The sequence below is a fragment of the Hyla sarda genome, chromosome 5 (genome assembly GCF_029499605.1).
Source record: "Hyla sarda isolate aHylSar1 chromosome 5, aHylSar1.hap1, whole genome shotgun sequence".
In the NCBI taxonomy this organism is placed as follows: Eukaryota; Metazoa; Chordata; class Amphibia; order Anura; family Hylidae; genus Hyla; species Hyla sarda.
The window spans coordinates 334397610-334416611 of NC_079193.1; the positions used below are offsets into that span (position 1 = coordinate 334397610).

At 41.7% G+C, this 19002-nt stretch overlaps 1 protein-coding gene and 1 non-coding gene across 12 annotated transcripts in view; both read left to right on the plus strand.

The window, feature by feature from the left end:
• The first annotated feature begins 2219 nt into the window (after window positions 1-2219).
• TRNAS-AGA (transfer RNA serine (anticodon AGA)) lies at window positions 2220-2301 on the plus strand. The gene has a single exon. It is a non-coding gene; the product is annotated as a tRNA-Ser (tRNA).
• A 76-nt stretch (window positions 2302-2377) lies between these two features.
• Window positions 2378-19002, plus strand: part of CFAP418 (cilia and flagella associated protein 418) — a 102262-nt gene continuing 85637 nt past the window's right edge. For 2 of the 11 annotated variants that reach the window (XM_056522444.1, XM_056522442.1), the window contains exons 1-4: window positions 2379-2659; window positions 10471-10564; window positions 12317-12378; window positions 17656-17721. In XM_056522444.1, the coding sequence (XP_056378419.1) occupies window positions 2553-2659; window positions 10471-10564; window positions 12317-12378; window positions 17656-17721 (329 nt within the window). In that variant the 5' untranslated portion in view covers window positions 2379-2552. Of the gene's footprint in view, window positions 2712-10470; window positions 10565-12316; window positions 12379-17655; window positions 17722-19002 lie in introns of all 11 variants that reach the window. The other 9 variants (XR_008844314.1, XM_056522445.1, XM_056522446.1 and 6 more) reach the window with 6 other exon arrangements.

Below are 19002 nucleotides of genomic sequence, written 5' to 3' on the forward strand. Positions count from 1 at the left end.
AATATTAATTTCGTTAAATACATTTTTTTTTCCATCACTACTGCATCCTTTTTTTTTGTTACCCAACAAATTTTGGGTACCAAAAAAAAAAAAAAAACGCCAAAGGGGCCAAAAATGCAATTTCCCCACAAATGAAAAAAATGCCAGAAAAGACGCCAGGCGTTTCAAACCAAAAAACGCAGGACAAAAAAACAAGTAGAAACTTAGCCTCAGACCTATTGAAGTATTTTTATGAATCGCGAATGAAGCCATTCACGTTTTGCAAAATACACAGAACGGCTTGGCCATTTTCAATTCCTGTTCTCTGCACCTGACCTAATCTGTGTCCAACAATAACCTATTGAGGACCGACATGTTGTGAGGTAAATTACCTCATGTGGTCCCCTCAGTTCTAGTAAACCTTATCAAGTAAAAAAAAACTAATACATGTTATTTTTAGTCCTCTATCTTTTTCTATTTCTGTCCTGAAAACGTATCTAAAATTAAACTAAACTAGTATTTTTATTTGGAATTCGGTCCCCTAAGACCATCCTCAATCACAAAATGGCGCCAAACTCTCTCAAACCATCTCTTTTATAATGTAGAAGAGAAGCCAGCGAGGACATATTGCATTAAATGTCCAGTTTTCTTGATATAAAGTCCGGAGACACAGAGTGAACAAAGTAATGCTTTTCAGGCGATGCCGCCCTTAGTCATACCATGACTAAGGGCGGCATCTTCTGAAACACGTTACTTTGTTCACTCTGTGTCTCTGGATTTTTATATCAAGAAAACAGGACATTCTTTGCAATATATCCTCGCTGGCTTCTCTTCTACATTTCGGATTACTGGTGCTGCCATACAGCGCGGTGGATGGGATAACCTGCGGTCAGCTGGCCTACCTATCTTCTTCGTCTCTTTTATAGTCGAGAGCGGACGTGACAGTGCAGAGGAAGTACTAGCGGCATCTAGTGGTGGGAGGACCGCACCTGCACTAATCAGCTCCATAGGATAAAGGGGCTGCTGTGACGTCATACCGAGTGATCAGAATATGTGGGAGGAGTCTATGGAGTTGGCTGGAGAAAGTCAGAGCTGAAGGGGTTGATGTAGTGGAGCGGAGTATGCTACTTGGCACCTAAAGGGTAATGCTTATAGTAAATGTACAGTGATGGACAGGGATAGGCAGGTGATACCTATATTGGGCTTTATTGGAAGGGCTCCCACTTTGTCTTAATGGTGGTATTGCACAATGGGCGTAACAGTGGCCCCCCGACTTACGATGGCCCGACATATGATCATTTCAACATATGGCCTCTCACAATGTGCCCCGTGTGAGTGTCACTAATCTGTCCCCACCGCTTCGGATCGTCCTCTTCATGCTCATGCACGGAAGAAGCCTCCGTGGCGAAACGTCGGGTTTTGGCGGTGTGGTTTTGCTCCTCTGTACCACTTGGTAATTATGAAATGCACTTTGTTCTGATTTTATGTTGTTCGTTTGTTGTATTATTTGCAACATAGCAGCACCTTAATTATTCATATTTTTGCCATGCACTTTATCATTTATGTATTGCTATACCAATACAATACAGTTGAGTGAGCGCCCACCTCCATATTTTCAGTGTCCTGTCTGTGTCTCCTTTTATGTTTTCCATATTTGGTGAACCATGGTGTTCATTTGCAATATGTATGTTTTATGAATTTTTTTTCTCAATAAAACTTTATTAATTGTTTATCTCTACACGCTTCTTCTCTGTGGTTTTTTACATCTGTTGCATGGCAGTTGCTCTCCTTCGTCGTCATCACGTCGCTGCGAACGCCGTCCCATCATCCAATAGGTGCGGCGTGCGTTGCGACGTGATGACGCTGCATTGCGACGATCCAGGGCAGCGGTGACCGTCAGGAGTGGCGGGGACACGTGAATATAACTTTGTCTATTATTATTGCACGTATCCCTCAACATACGATAAATTCAAGTAACAATGGTTCATTTGGAACAAATTACCATCGTATGTTGAGGGATCACTGTACATTATTTATAGAGCTTTGCACTTACTATATCAGATCAGTGGGTTAAATCAGTATTTACTAACTGGTGTGCCTGGGAGTTGTAGTTTTGCAACAGCTGGAGGCACTCTGGTTGGGAAAAAAACGGGTTAATTCACTGTCAATTTGTATATGCAGTCTGCTTTTGCCAGCTATCTACTGTATAGATATCAGCTTTGTTCCCCACTATACAAGTAGTAGTCGTGGCCGAGTGGTTAAGGCGATGGACTAGAAATCCATTGGGGTCTCCCCGCGCAGGTTCGAATCCTGCCGACTACGTGATATTTTTTTTTAAATAAATTAATCCTATTTGTTTATTTTAAACATCTTTATTATCCTAGCCTGTATAAAGCCTGATATGTCGCGATTAAACTGGCATAATGTGATATAATGAACCGTCTGGTTTATTTTCTGTTGTTGCACATGCGCTGCTGCTTTTGCTTTAGTTTGGCTCCTACAGCGTTCCGTCCGTGATCTCCTAGCAACAAACTGCTGCTGCTTCTTGGGACCGAACTTAGGCGACTTTTCCGATGGCTGATGACGATCTGGACCGGTTGCTGGACGAGGTGGAGAGCAAATACTGCCACCCCGGGGCCGGTCCAGGAGGAGCTGCGGCTGACAAGACCCGGGTGAAAAGGTGCGAAGGAGGCAGAGCGGTAGAGACGGTCAGCACCGGGCGGTCACATGACGTATGGTGGGGGAATATTGTACGACGGGGGGGGGGGTATTGTACACCAGGGGGCAGCAATATACAGCAGGACATGGGGGGCAGTATTGTAAACCAAGGAGTGGGGAATTGGGGGCAGTAGTGTACACCAGGGGATAAAGGACAGTATTGTACACCAGGCCATAGGGGGGGCAGTATTGTACACCAGGGGATAGAGGGCAGTATTGTACACCAGGCCATAGGGGGGCAGTATTGTACACCAGGGGATAGAGGGCAGTATTGTGCTTCAGGGGATAGGGGGGCAGTATTGTACACCAAGGGATAGAGGGCAGTATTGTACACCAGGGGATAGGGGGCAGTATTGTACACCAGGGGATAAAGGACAGTATTGTACACCAGGGGATAGGGGGGCAGTATTGTACACCAGGGGATAGGGGGGCAGTATTGTACACCAGGGGATAGGGGGGCAGTATTGTACACCAGGGGATAGGGGGGGCAGTATTGTACACCAGGAGATAGAGGGCAGTATTGTACACCAGGGGATAGGGGGCAGTATTGTACACCAGGGGATAGGGGGCAGTATTGTACACCAGGGGATAGGGGGCAGTATTGTACACCAGGGGATAGGGGGCAGTATTGTACACCAGGGGATAGGGGGCAGTATTGTACACCAGGAGATAGAGGGCAGTATTGTACACCAGGGGATAGGGGGCAGTATTGTACACCAGGGGATAGGGGGCAGTATTGTACACCAGGAGATAGAGGGCAGTATTGTACACCAGGGGATAGGGGGCAGTATTGTACACCAGGGGATAGGGGGCAGTATTGTACACCAGGGGATAGGGGGCAGTATTGTACACCAGGGGATAGGGGGCAGTATTGTACACCAGGGGATAGGGGGCAGTATTGTACTAGTCCGGGCTGCTGTGTCCAGCAATAAGATAAATTTGCAATGTTTTTAGGTTTTTTTTCTGGACAACAGGGGATACAGCAGATGTTTACTGGGGAAGCGTAGAGCAGCTCTGTAGCTGAACCCGCTCCATACAGACACTCATCAACACTGGCTGGGATCAGAGATAACTCTGGTCCCAGTCATTTATCACCCTTGATTCAGTTGTCAGTAATCATACGAAATCTGCGTTGCAAAACTTCTGACATGTGAACTGTGAGGATTTCACATATTAGTTTGTCTCAGCGAAAATTGGTGAAAGGGGATTTTTCTTGATTATGTTGATTTCTATCTCGTAGATCCTTATATACCCCCCACCCCCCACCACATTAAGAAAAAGGGCACAGTTTGCCAAATAAACCCATAAAATCCCCCTTATACTGCTGCTCATATTTTGTTGCTATTGGCTACATCCTCCTGTAGTGTTCAGGACCAGCAGATTCCCTCTTCAGTGCTGCCTTCATGGTTTCCCCAATAATGCTGGCGCCTCCATGGTGTCCGCACAGCAGAAAACAGATGAAGCATGCACAGTGCTGTGGATAGTAGAACCACATGATACGTTTATGTGTGGAAATGCGAATGACGGGATAGGAAGAATTGGTAACGAGAAAGAAGATACAGTGATCAACATACAATAGTTTCAATATACAGTCGTCTTTTCTGGACCATTGTAACTTGAAACCAGACTCGACATACAATGTACAGACAGTCCAGATCTGCAAAACATGTCAATGACTGGAAGAACCGACCAATCAGAATGGACATTTCACTGGTAAAACCTTTGTATTACTGAAGTGCATGCACTGACTGGTGTCTGGTAGCGCCCCCTACAGTACAGGGAGGTATTACATGTTCTGTATCTTTACCTGTACCAGGGTTAGCTGCTCCTTTGGACACCAGGTGAGGGCGGCTCCATGTTACTTTTTAGGACACTGTGTGTACTGTACAGGACCCTGAAGAAGCTCCTGTCCTCTACATAGACAGTGATTACAGCACCAGCAGATATTTCTTTCTTTTATCTGTAAGGACGTGTTTTATCTGTATTAGTTATCTACTTAAAGGGGAACTCCGGTGGAATTATTATTATTAGTATTATTTTTTTTAAATCAACTGGTGCCAGAAAGTTAAACAGATTTGTAAATTACTTCTATTAAAAAATCTTAATCCTTCCAGTACTTATTAGCTGCTTAATACTACAGAGGAAATTATTTTCTTTTTGGAACACAGTGCTCTCTGCTGACACCTCTGTCCATTTTAGGAACTGTCCAGAGCAGCATATGTTTGCTATGGGGATTTTCTCCTGCTCTGGACAGTTCTTAAAATGGACAGAGATGTCAGCAGAGAGCACTGTGCTCGTGATGTCAGCAGAGAGCTCTCTGTTCCAAAAAGGAAATAATTTCCTCTGTAGTATTCAGGAGCTAATAAGTACTGGAAGGATTAAGATTTTTTAATAGAAGTAATTTACAAATCTGTGAAAAGGAAATATATTGCCCGGACCTTCCAAGGTAGTGTAATTTAATTATATGAACGATAGAAAACTGGGTCGTACTCCAATAATAATTCAATGGTTATTTATTAAAAATGTATAGTGCATTATTCCTCACAGGGCCCTTGTGAGAAGAAACACATATAATAGATATACAAAATTAGATATATAAAATTAAAATATAGAAATATTATAAAAATGTATCACTGGCATATAGAGTAGCTCTATGTTGATGAATTCATATATCGTCTTTAGAGTATTGTAAAGGTATAGATGTCCTTTTGTATGATAATTATAAGTCAAAGTGGATACTCTGTTACCGGTCCTGGGTGATGTGGCTGTGTCAGCTCCCGTGCCCGGATGGCGGTCAGCGGTCCTAGATGGTGCTGTGGCTTTGTCTTTCAAGATCCAGATGTTTATGCGGTATTGGTCGTCCCAGGCTAGTGGCACTGGCAGGTGCCGATGGTGATTCGCCGGGAGGCCGTGCGCTGGCAGGCGCTGCTGGAAATTTGTCAGGAGACCAAGCGCTGGCAGGCGCTGATGGTATCGATCTCCTCACCGCTGGACTTGGAAGCCGGAGACTACAAGCTGGGTAGATGGAGCTTGCCTCGTGTAGATGGCGTGTGACGTCAGCTTGAGCCGGAGCTGACCAGGTAAAATCAGGACCGGACACTAGTCTAGGTCGACTAATGCGTGGGGAATCCACAATGTGATGGATTTGCTCCGTAAACTAGAGCTTAGATTCATAAAGAGCATAAATGCCAGTGAACAAAATCAGTGCATAAGACTAGACGCGTTTCAGGGTTCTCAGATACGACCCTTTCCTCAGTAGTCATAATGGTTAAAAGCAATATTTGTCTATTTATAGGAGTACGAATCCCATGATTCAACAGTGTTCTAAGTGGTAACAGAAACATGAAATGGATGATCAAAATAGGGAATTACCTAGAGAGCAAAAGTGAATGTGAATACCGTCAGAGGACGGAAATTAGATTACGTGTATGGGTGAAACTAACTGAACTTTGTATCTGATTGCAATTCAGTGTCTTTCCCACAATTGCGATGAAGATAATAATAATGGAATTGAAATGTAGATGAAAATAAAAATAAGGATAAGGATGAAACAGGAGAATAAAGATGAGGGTGTAGTTACAAATGGAAATAAAGATAAAAATATATTTAAAATATAATGGAAAAGGTAAAAATAAAAATAAAAAATAAAATATAAAAAGTAAAAAATAATAAATAATAGATGAAAAATAATAAATGAAAAATAAAAAAAGAGGGATTGGATACATAAATGAATCGATAATGGTGGAATGGATACAAAATGTAGATGAAAATGAAAATAAAAAATAAATAAATATATGAGAATAAAAATAAAAATAAATATAAGTGTAAATAAAAAATAAAAAATAAAATAAACATAGAAATAAATAAAAATAAAAATTAAAAATTAAAAATGGAAGTAAAAATAAAAATAATAGTAATAATAATAATGAAAATAATAATCATAAAAATAAAATAAAATAAAAAGAATGAAAATAAGTGTAAAGAGAAATAATATATAATGAATAGAAATAAGGAAAATGGTGGAAAATAAAATAAATGTAGATGTAAAAATAAAAATAAAAATTTTGACATCTTATTTTTATTTTTATTTTTATTTTTACATCTACATTTATTTTATTTTCCACCATTTTCCTTATTTCTATTCATTATATATTATTTCTCTTTACACTTATTTTCATTCTTTTTATTTTATTTTATTTTTACACGTAATCTAATTTCCGTCCTCTGACGGTATTCACATTCACTTTTGCTCTCTAGGTAATTCCCTATTTTGATCATCCATTTCATGTTTCTGTTACCACTTAGAACACTGTTGAATCATGGGATTCGTACTCCTATAAATAGACAAATATTGCTTTTAACCATTATGACTACTGAGGAAAGGGTCGTATCTGAGAACCCTGAAACGCGTCTAGTCTTATGCACTGATTTTGTTCACTGGCATTTATGCTCTTTATGAATCTAAGCTCTAGTTTACGGAGCAAATCCATCACATTGTGGATTCCCCACGCATTAGTCGACCTAGACTAGTGTCCGGTCCTGATTTTACCTGGTCAGCTCCGGCTCAAGCTGACGTCACACGCCATCTACACGAGGCAAGCTCCATCTACCCAGCTTGTAGTCTCCGGCTTCCAAGTCCAGCGGTGAGGAGATCGATACCATCAGCGCCTGCCAGCGCTTGGTCTCCTGACAAATTTCCAGCAGCGCCTGCCAGCGCACGGCCTCCCGGCGAATCACCATCGGCACCTGCCAGTGCCACTAGCCTGGGACGACCAATACCGCATAAACATCTGGATCTTGAAAGACAAAGCCACAGCACCATCTAGGACCGCTGACCGCCATCCGGGCACGGGAGCTGACACAGCCACATCACCCAGGACCGGTAACAGAGTATCCACTTTGACTTATAATTATCATACAAAAGGACATCTATACCTTTACAATACTCTAAAGACGATATATGAATTCATCAACATAGAGCTACTCTATATGCCAGTGATACATTTTTATAATATTTCTATATTTTAATTTTATATATCTAATTTTGTATATCTATTATATGTGTTTCTTCTCACAAGGGCCCTGTGAGGAATAATGCACTATACATTTTTAATAAATAACCATTGAATTATTATTGGAGTACGACCCAGTTTTCTATCGTTCATATAATTAAATTACACTACCTTGGAAGGTCCGGGCAATATATTTCTTTTTCACATATTTTACTATTTTTGCAACTGTGGTATAGTTGCATGCCCTGTTGACCTCAGGCAGTATTTATACACTAATTGTGAGCTGCACTTGCACCCCTTTTTTTCTTTCTTCTAATTTACAAATCTGTTTAACTTTCTGACACCGTTTGATTTATAATAAAAAAAAATATGTTTTCCACTGGAGTACCCCTTTAATTTTCTTTAAAGAGGTACTCCGTTGCTCAGCATTCGGAACAAACTGCATAGCCCTGCCCCCTCATTTAAAGTCTATGGGAGGGGGCTTGATGGCTGTCACGCCCCCTCCCATAGACTTGCATTGAGGGGGTGGGGTGTGACATCATGAGGGGCAGGGCTATGACATCATGAGCTGCCGGTATGAGGTGGAATTTTGTGACCCATGCAAACGTGCGACTGCTCCTCCCCTCAGCTCGCGTTCAGAACAGTTTGTTCCAAATGCTGAGCAGTGGAGTACCCCTTTAATCCTCATTTTTTCCTATTTTTGGATGGCATTTTGGTGGCTTCAGAACCAATTACCAGGTTTCCATAGAGTTCTGGTCTCTACATACAATGAAATCAACATACAATGGTCGTCCTGGGACAATTAAAGGGGTATTCCAGGAAAAAACTTTTTTTTATATATCAACTGGCTCCAGAAAGTTAAACAGATTTGTAAATTACTTCTATTGAAAAATCTTAATCCTTTCAGTACTTTTTAGCTGCTGAAGTTGAGTTGTTCTTTTCTGTCTAAGTGCTCTCTGATGACACCTGTCTAGGGAACTGTCCAAAGTAGAAGCAAATCCCCATAGCAAACCTCTTCTACTCTGTGCAATTCCCAAGACAAGCAGAGATGTCAGCAGAGAGCACTATGGCCAGACAGAAAAGAACAACTCAACTTCAGCAGCTGATAATTATTGGAAGGGTTAAGGTTTTTTTAATATAAGTAATTTACAAATCTGTTTAACTTTCTGGAGCCAGTTGATATATATAAAAAAGTTTTTTCCTGGATAACCCCTTTAATATTGTAACTTGAGGAGCCACTGCATATTACAAAGTTTCTTCTGTTCACTTGTATTATTGATCTTTCCAAAAAAAAAAAAAAAAAAAACGGGGACTATTTAAGGTTTGGTGGGAAAAGGGGTTTTACTCCAAGACACATTTATCTTCATTGCACATGTGATGAATGCTTTTTTAGTGGGGGGGGTTACCTCTATCATTCACAGATAGGGGGGGTCTCTTATCCATTCTTGTTCTCGGTCTTCTATAGGTTTTCATAATTGCATTTACTCCCAATGAGGGAGATATATAAAAGCTTTTGCAGAGGAAAAGTTGTCCAGTTACCCATGGCAACCAATCAGATTGTCTCTTTCATTTTGAAAGAAGGGATCTGATTGGTTGCTATGGGCAACTGGTCAACTTTTCCTTTACAAAGATTTTGATAAATATCCTCCAATGTGTATCATAAACCATTAGCAAATAGTGGTTATCTTAGTTTGGGCGTGGGGGACCATTTTTCATTGTATAAAGAGGTACTCCGCGATGTCATAGCCCCGCCCCCTCAATGCAAGTCTAGACTTGCATTGAGGGGGTGGGGTACGACGTCATGAGGGGGTGGGGCTATGATATCACGAGCTGCCGACTCCAGCGTTCGGAACAGTTTGTTCCAAACGCTGAGCAGTGGAGTACCCCTTTAAATGATTTAAAAAATAAAATAATACAGTGGTCCCTCAACATACGATGGTAATCCGTTCCAAATGGACCGTCGTATGTTGAGGGATCCGTGCAATGTAAAGTATAGGACAGTGGTCTATAACCTGCGGACCTCCAGATGTTGGCTGTCTGGGCATGCTTGGAGTTGTAGTTTTGCAACATCTGGAGGTCCGCAGGTTGAAGACCACTGGTATTGGAGGTTATACTCACGTTATACTCTCTGGACCGTCACCGCTCGTCACCGCTGCCCTGGATGTCGCCGTCCATCGCTGTCGCCGCGTCCTCAGGGTGTCCCCGACGCTTCGGCAAAGCCTCTGCTTCCCCGGCATCCTCGCTCTCCGTCGCCGCCATTAAGTTGTTACGCACGCCGCTCCTATTGGATGACGGGACGGTGTGCGCAGCGACGTGATGAGGAAGATGGAGAGCGCCGACAATGCAGGGGATTCCGAAGAGGACGCGCCGGAGCCTTGAGGACAGGTAAGTGATCGTCGGCGGACCACTTGGGGCACCGTAAACGGCTATCCGGTGGCAGCTGAAGCAGTCTGTGCTGCCGGATAGCCGTTTATGCGATGGCCCCCACATACAAAAGCATCATATGTTGATGCTGCCTTCACCATGCGATGGCCTCTGAGAGGCCATCGTATGTTGAAATGATCGTATGTCGGGGCCATCGTAGGTCGGGGGGTCACTGTAATGCATTGCACCCTATATGTTTTTGTGCTGGACACAGGAGCCTAAGCTCAGAGGCTTTATAGAGTGTTATTTTATCTTGATGTCTGTCATGTCTACGGCAACCTCCACAATATCACGGAGTCCTTTACCAGTGTTGCCGACAATTTTCTGTGTTTTCTAGGAAAGCTTCAAAAGCGATTGTGACCGTGGATGATGAAGACGTGGATGATCTGATTGAAGATATCCTGGACGTTCGCTTCTATGAAGAAAACAAGGTATATAGTGGACTGTATTACACACCCAATGCCAGCTGCACTATATAGTATATCTTTTATGCAATTATATACTTTGAACCTTGTTATTCACACCTGTCAGAAGATATTACTGGTGGATTGTATAAATAAATGCTCAGTTTTATTCCTCTAATCCACCCTTAGCAGATGTTTCAGATTAGTAGTTATACGATCTTCTTGGACAGCAGAACAGAAAACCTGACGAAGCTACATCCGTAGCGAAACATGTCGAGTGCGGCTGAGAGTTAATAGCTTATTGCTATTCCGTTGTACACTGCAAGATACATACAGAGATGGTTTACATTGGTTACTAATGAGATCGGATAGAGCCATTACTACTTGGACTTTACAATAGTAGGAGAAGCTGCATTATAAGTTTCAATATATTAATTTTGTCTTTTCAATAAAGTTTATATTTAAGGGATATATGGGAAATTAGGGGTTTTTGTGGATCACCTTATGAGTGATTTATTAGTAAATTCAGATTGAATTATAGGCACTGTGTAATGCTTCATTTTCCCTGTATTAGTGTTGCAGGTTTCCTGCAAAGTTTCACTTCAGATCAGAGCTGATCACTTAGGCCGGTTTCACACTACAGAGTCTCCAACCAGACGAAATCCGTCTGGAGATTCAGAGTGTGGGCAGGACCGCGCAGACGTTGCCATACCCATAGACGGTAATGTACGCAGAGCAGAGATCTGCCAGAATATTGAACGAGCAGAAAGTCTGCCTCAAAAACTCTGCAGTGTGCACTGTGCAGTAGAATCCCATTGCCTGGACTCTGCTGCACCGGAATTTCAAAACGGAATTCCGCTTGGAAATTCCATAGTGTGAAACAAGCCTAAGGGTCCCCACAGTAAGATACCCAGTGATCAACTTAAAGCGCAACTGTCATGAGGTTTGGAGCATATAACCTTACCACAGTGTGTGTATGGTGTGTAAAATATGTCTCCAGCCTTTTATCCCTCTTATTACAGCCTATCACACCGTGCCTATCCCCTGTACACCAGCACTAATGCCACTGTGTGATTGACACACAGGTCCCAGCGCATGCACCCCTTATCTTTCATATGTAAGTGCCGACCGACATTACAGAGCGAGTGCTCTGTCTGACACCTTCCTGCGCAATACTGGAGGCAGGGAGGGAGCGATCTCTGCCTCTAGGGATTGCAGAAGGGCTCAGTGTGTCCCCCGCACGGAGTAGCAATGGAAGCTCTGCCACTGAAATTCTGTGGTGTACCCTGTGCAGTGGAATCCCATTGAGAGCTCTCATTAAAGAACTCCCAACCCCCCAATAAATGCTGATGATCCTTATTGGTTATTGGTGGAAGAGAATAGTTATGTCTAATACTAGATGCTGTTAAAGGGAACCTGTCGTCACTTTCATGCTTCCGAAACTGAGTAATGGGGGTGATCCTCCATGGCTTATTCCTGCTCCGCTGGCCTTGATTGATATTTCTGTCTATATGCAAACAGGAATAGATCAATCACAAAGACAGGTAGGGGACTGCCGTGTTCCCTTTAAATTGGAGGAGTTCTATGAATACTTTCTTCTGCTGATCTTGTACAGTTCTAGGTTATTGGACATCTCTGATAGAACTTCCCTCGTGTCTCCCGGTGTAATATTGTATGTTTGCTCTTATCTGCTCTTTTACAAATTGTGTGTATAATGTCATATTATTATTGCGTACTTCTGGAAGCCTACTTATTTTTAATTTATTTTTTCTGTATCAGCACAAAGCGAAATCCACAGAACACCAATCCTGCAAATCATCCACACAACATCCCAGTAAAAAGTAAGTGAATCCAATCTTCCTGTAGAGGGGAAGCATCTGGGTAAGCTCCCCACATATGTCGAACTATAGGCCCCCATTTGCCCACAAGAGGCAGTGTAAAAAAAAAAAAGTGTAATTTTGGCTCATAATTACAGTATAGGAAAATGCAGCAGATTACACTTTCCTCTACATTTGGGCCTACTCAAAATAATGTAAGTGTGAATCCAAGCATCTACCCTAAAATAATCTCCAAACACCAAGCGAGCAGAGCCTTGCTGGTCTTGGCTTTACAGGGGTTTTCCCGCCAACAACCCTGAACACTAATCTGTAGGAAAGTGTCTGATCCATGGGGCTCCACTCTCTTGGACCCCCACAGATCATGAGAACCTGGTTCTGTGTCACCCAGTTCAAATGAACATATGTGTTACAGCTCCTTCTACTTTACTCTGGCTGTCTTCATCAGGCCCCTGTGACCCCTTTTTTGATAGATAGTGGGAGTCCCAGCGGTCGGACCCCCACTACTTGTGTTCACACTGTTGAAATAGCTTGTGTTCATTGGGAATCTGCATCATAATGTACACCCATATTAAAGGAGTAGTCCAGTCCTGAAAAACGTATCCCCAATTCTAAGGATAGAGGATAAGTATCAGATTGCGGGGCGGTCCGACCGCTGGGGCCCCCGCTATCTCCTGTACGGGGCCCCGGCAAATTCAACTCCATGGCAAAGCTGGAGCGCTGCCTTCAGCAATCTCCGGCTCTGCCATAGCACTGTATTGAGGGGGTGTGTCAGTCACCTCTTCGTGCGGTGGTCGTGCCGGGGCCCGGTACAGTAGATCTCGGGTGCCCCCCCGCGATCTGAAACTTATCCCCTATCCTTAGGATAGGGGATAAGTTTTACAGGACTGGACTACTCCTTTAAAAGGTTACTCCACTGGAAAACATATATTTTTTTTTTTTTAAATAAACTGGTGCCAGAAAGTTAAACAGATTTGTAAATTACTTCTATTTAAAAATCTTAATCCTTCCAGTACTTATTAGGTGCTGTATACAACAGAGGAAGTTATTTTCCTTTTTAATTTCCTTTCTGCCTGACCACAGTGCTCTCTTCTGACACCTTTGTCCATGTCAGGAACTGTCCAGAGCAGGAGCAAATCCCCATAGCAAACCTCTCCTGCTCTGGATAGTTCCTGACATGGACAGAGGTGTCAGCAGAGAACACTGTGGTCAGCCAGAAAGGAAATGCAAAAATAAAAGAACTTCCTCTGTAGCATACAGCAGCTGATAAGTATTGGAAGTATTAAGATTTTTAAATAGAAGTAATTTACAAATCTACTTTTTTAAACACATCTGGTATTTTGGACACGGATTATCCCAAAGTAATGAGGCATATCCATGACATACAAGCTGAAAATCTGTGGCAGTAATCCAGTCATATACCGCAAACTTCTGCCACAGATTTTTCCTGCAGAAAAATTCTTCATCTATACACAGGCTTAAATAACAAATAATTAGATGTAATCCTAGACCTTACGGTGACGTTATGCATGAGCTGCTGCTCACATCACCTTCTGTCACATAGGCCACAACTGGAAGTGTTCCCTGGCATATACTTCTGATGGAAGATTCCTATGCCATTGTATAGGTCATTGTTTTGCTACCAGGATGCCTCCAGCTGTTGCAAAACTACAACTCCCAGCATGCCCGGACAGCCAAAGGCTGTCCGGGCATGCTGGCAGTTGTAGTTTTGCAACAGCTGGAGGCACCCTGATTGGAAAACACTGGTCTAGGTATACAATAGCATACATCTCCCATAGATACTAATGTCATAAAATAAAAAATATATACTATACACTGTATGTTTTTGAAGGATCCCTCTGCGTAAAAAAAACTAGTCAAGTAACCCTTTTGTATACAGTAAAAAAAAAAAAAAAAAAAAAAAAGAAAGGTATACCAACATATGCTGGCATGATGAATGGCAAAAGTACACTGGGGCTTATTTATCGTTGTGTTGCGAATATTTTTTTTTTTTTTTTTCAAAGTTCTAAAATCCGTCATTTTTACTCATTGGTGTTGTTAGACCATTTTTTGAAGTGATGGATGCAGTGGTCATGAATTTATTATCTGCATGTTTTTGATTTTTGCGCAAATTTTGCCGCAACTGGCGCAAAAAACCCTGCAAATCTAGACCACCTCCTGACCAGGTCTAAAAGAGATTACTACTCCTGTCTTTTTGACAAAAATAAAAAATAATCAGCCAGAGTGAAAGAGAGAGAGAATAAGGTAGAGAATAAGAATGTGTTTAAAGACATAAAAAGTAAAAAAAATTGAAAAACATGCAAAGGAAAAGTAAAGCGGTTGTCCATATGAAACAATCAGATATCTTTTTTTAAGGTACAAAAAAGTAATGGTAAAGATGTAAGAAACAATAAGATTGTTAGCGATGGCCGACATCTCACAATTTCATGTGCCCAAGTTAAAAAAAATATATATACTAAAAGTGATGACAAAATAAAAAAGTGAAAGGTTTAAAAAAATAAATAAAAATAAAAGTTACAAATGATTTCTTTTTTTTCTTGGTCTACGGCAAGGTAAACCACTACTCTAATGTGAGGGAGACTCTCTTTTCAGACCTTCTTTTAGACATTAATTTGCCTTAAAATTGAAACTAAAACAAATAAAGCCAAACACAGAGACAAACAAGCTCCTCAGAAGTAGACATGATGTAAAATTGGCAGTAGAAAATGATCTGCACGAAATTTATCATGGTCACTGCGACAATATGATAAATTTGGAGCAGCACCGCCAAAAAAAAAAAAATGCATCTAGACAAATAACAAAAATGATCTAGCCAAGACCATTATTGATAAATATCCCCCACTGTGTTGGCCTCTACACCAAAGGCTGTCTGGGCATGCTTGATGCTTACGTTTTGCAACAGCTGGAGACGCCCTGTTTGGAAACCCTGTACTAGTGGAATCTAGTTGCTCACATCACCTTCGATGCTCGGTATACAGTCATAAAAGAAAGTGTGTGGTTAGCTGAGACCTGTGGTGCACAGCCCTGGTCATAAACATGATTCAGTCCCACTGCCCCAATGGCAACCAGTTTGAATACAGATGTAGCAATGCCAAGTTAGTCGTGTGTTAATTTGCTGAGTTAGGGGGTTGTGACATCACAGACAACCCCTTTTAGTATTAGAGTTGACTCTCCAAGTAAACAGGTCTAAAGGAAGTTTACATAAGGGGCTTATTTTCCTTCCAGCAGCCATTACTATTAAAATATGGTCTTACATGTGGACATTTAAATGAATACATGGACAGGCAAGACCACCTCGAAAAGAGCTGACTCTTGTTAGCAGCCGTCTGCTGTGGGTCACAGGACACCCTCATTCTGGATGTGGAATTCCTATCGCCCGACTCCCGGGACATGCAGTTCCTGGCGCCGGGCAGGTGAATTTTTCCGGGCCTTAGCCCTGCTTCGGGCAAGCAGGGCCGGACCTCATAAGCGCGGAGGCGGTCAGCAGTCTGTATGAGGCGGCTCCCGACTCGTGCCCGCTCCATACTCTGCAGCCCCCGGCTGATTTCAGTAGCTGGGGGCCGCCGCTAATAGCAAGCATGTGGCGATCGCCACGGCTGGCTTTTAACCCTTTAGATCGCCGCTGTCAAAGCTGACAGCAGCGTCTAAAGGGACATGTCAATGCTCCCTGGTGGGCTACTGGGGTGGACGATCGCAGGGGGCGATCCACTATAGAGGTAGCCGGAGGGCTTACCTCTTTTTCCTGGTGTCCCAGCTCTGTCATTGATAAAGCCTGGCTGGACTAGGCTCTATCAATGGATCACAGAGCACACAGATCAATGGAGTTCAATAAAACTCTATTGATCTGTATGAGGAATCTAATGATTCCTCCCAAAAGTCTAATAAAGTTTGTATAAAAAAAAGTTTTAATAAAAGTTTAAAAGACGCACATTAACCCCTTCCATGTTAAAAGTTCAAATCACCCCCTTTTCCTATATAAAAACATGTAAACATAATAAACATATTTAGTATCGCTGGGTGCGTAATTGTACGAACTATTAAAATATAACATTATGTATCCCGTACGGTAAATGTAAAAAAAAAAAATACCCAACCACAGAATTCTATTTTTATAATATCCCAGAAAAAAAAGTTAAAAAGCGATTAAAAAGTCAGATCAATACAAAAATGGTACCAAAGCAAAAAAAAAAATAATAAATTATGGCGCAAAAAATGAGCCCTCCTACAGCCTGGCATGCAGAAAATAAATTTTTAGGGGTCAAAAAATGGCAATTATTTTTTTTTTTTTTTAAAGTTCTGAATTTTTTTTAAATTAGTAAAACATGACAGAAACTATACAAATCTGGTATTGCTGTAATCAGGTGACCTAGAGTATCAAAACAACATGTTAGCTCAACCACAAGGTAAATGGCGTAGAATTGAAAACCACCAAATTTGCTAAATGATCTTTTACTATTTCAATTTCATTTCACCAATTAGAGAGAGAGAGAGAGATTTTATAATATAATTTTTTTTTTTTTTTTGGGGTTCGGAGAATATTTTATTGAAAAATTAAACGGTATCATTATAGTAGGTAGTTATGGCTATTAGGCTATTATAGGGCGAGGAGGAAAAAAACAGGAGTGTAAAAGCAAAAATTTGCCGGACAAGTGGATCGTCATGAGGGAAGAGCAGATTTTGCTCTCTTTTTGTCCCGTGGACAAGTAGTTTTTTATTAAATTTCCACACCCCTGTGGTGGCCTATATTCATGTCACATTCAGCAAAGGATACAATAAGCCTGTTTTGACATCCTCATCAGAGGCTTTGGTAGGAGTCTTCGTTGCAAATTTCCAGGGTTTTTTCATTTTCTTTTGTTGTTTGTTTGTTTTTCACTGTAAAATGAATGCACTGCAAAACTTTGAGCTGTATCCATTACAACAAGGACGTCTCATGGGAACCTAACAGTCTCCATATGAGTCTGTAGGACACCACTGCTATACGTTGTAAAGCAGATTATTCCGTACGCCCCCTCCCATAGACTTGCTTTGAGGAGGCGGGACGTGACATCATGAGGGGGCGTGGCTATGACGTCACGAGCTCCCGACGCCGGCTCCAGCGTTCTGAACAGTTTGTTCCAAACGCTGAGCAGCGGAGTACCCCTTTAAAATATAAATTGTAGTACTAAAGTTTGAGGAGGACTTTGCTCCTCACTGGAGATTAACTTTACATTTTATATTAAACCTGAAAATATAAGAGCGTATAACTCATGTCTTGTGTTACAGGTGCTGCCCAGTGTATCTTGGTGGAAGCGGGATTCCTTTTGGCATCGGAACAAGTATTTCTGAGAGGTAAATATCTTGTGCTGCTTGTGATACACTATTGGCTGCTTAAGACCATTCCTTGTTATTATTGCAAAGGTATTTAACCCCTTAACGACGCAGGACGTAAATGTACGTCCTGGTGATGTGGTACTTAACGCATCAGGACGTACATTTACGTCCTGAGCATAACCGCGCGCATCGGAGCAATGCCGGCATCATGCGCGGCAGGTCCCGGCTGTGGATCGCAGCCAGGGACCAGCCGGTAATGGCGGACACCCGCGATCCCGCGGATGTCTGCCATTAACACCTCAGATGCCGTGATCAATACAGATTACGGCATCAGCAGCATCGCGATCACTTAACAGGATGATCGGATCGCCCGCAGTGCTGCCACGGCGATCCGATCGTCCTGCACGGCAGACAGAGGTCCCCTCACCTGCCTCCGCTGTCTTCCGAGAGTCTTCTGCTCTGATCTGCCTTTCCGCAGACCAGAGCAGAAGATGACTGATAACCCTGATCAGTGCTATGTCCTATACATAGCACTGAACAGGATAAGCAATCGAATGGTTGCTATAAATAGTCCCCTATGGGGACTATAAGAGCGTAAAAATAAAAGTAAAAAAAAATAGAAAAAACCCCTCCCCCAATAAAAATGTAAATTGTCCCATTTTCCCTATTTTACCCCCAAAAAGTGTAAAAAAATTATTTTATATACATATTTGGTATCGCCGCGTGCGTAAATATCCGTACTATTAAAATAAAATGTAAATCATCCCGTATGGTGAACGGAGTGAACGTAAAAAAAAAAGTCCAAAATAGCGGCTTTTTTAATAACATTTTATTCCAAAAAATTTTTATAAAAAATGTAATAAAAGTTTTGTATAAGCAAATATGGTATTAATAAAAAGTACAGATCACGGAGCAAAAAATGAGCCCTCATACCACCGCTTATACGGAAAAATGAAAAAGTTAAAGGTCTTCAAAATAGGGGGATTTTTAACATACTAATTTGGTTAAAAAGTTTGCGATTTTTTTTTAAGCGCAACAGTAATAGAAAAGTGTATAATCATGGGTATCATTTTAATCGTATTGACCCAGAGAATAAAAAACACGTCAATTTTACCATAAATTGTACGGCGCAAAATTGCGGTTTTCTTTTTAATTTTCCCACACAAATAGTATTTTTTTGGTTGCGCCATACATTTTATGGTAACGTGAGTGATGGCATTACAACGGACAACTGGTCATGCAAAAAAACAAGCCCTCATACTAGTCTGTGGATGAAAATATAAAAGAGTTATGATTTTT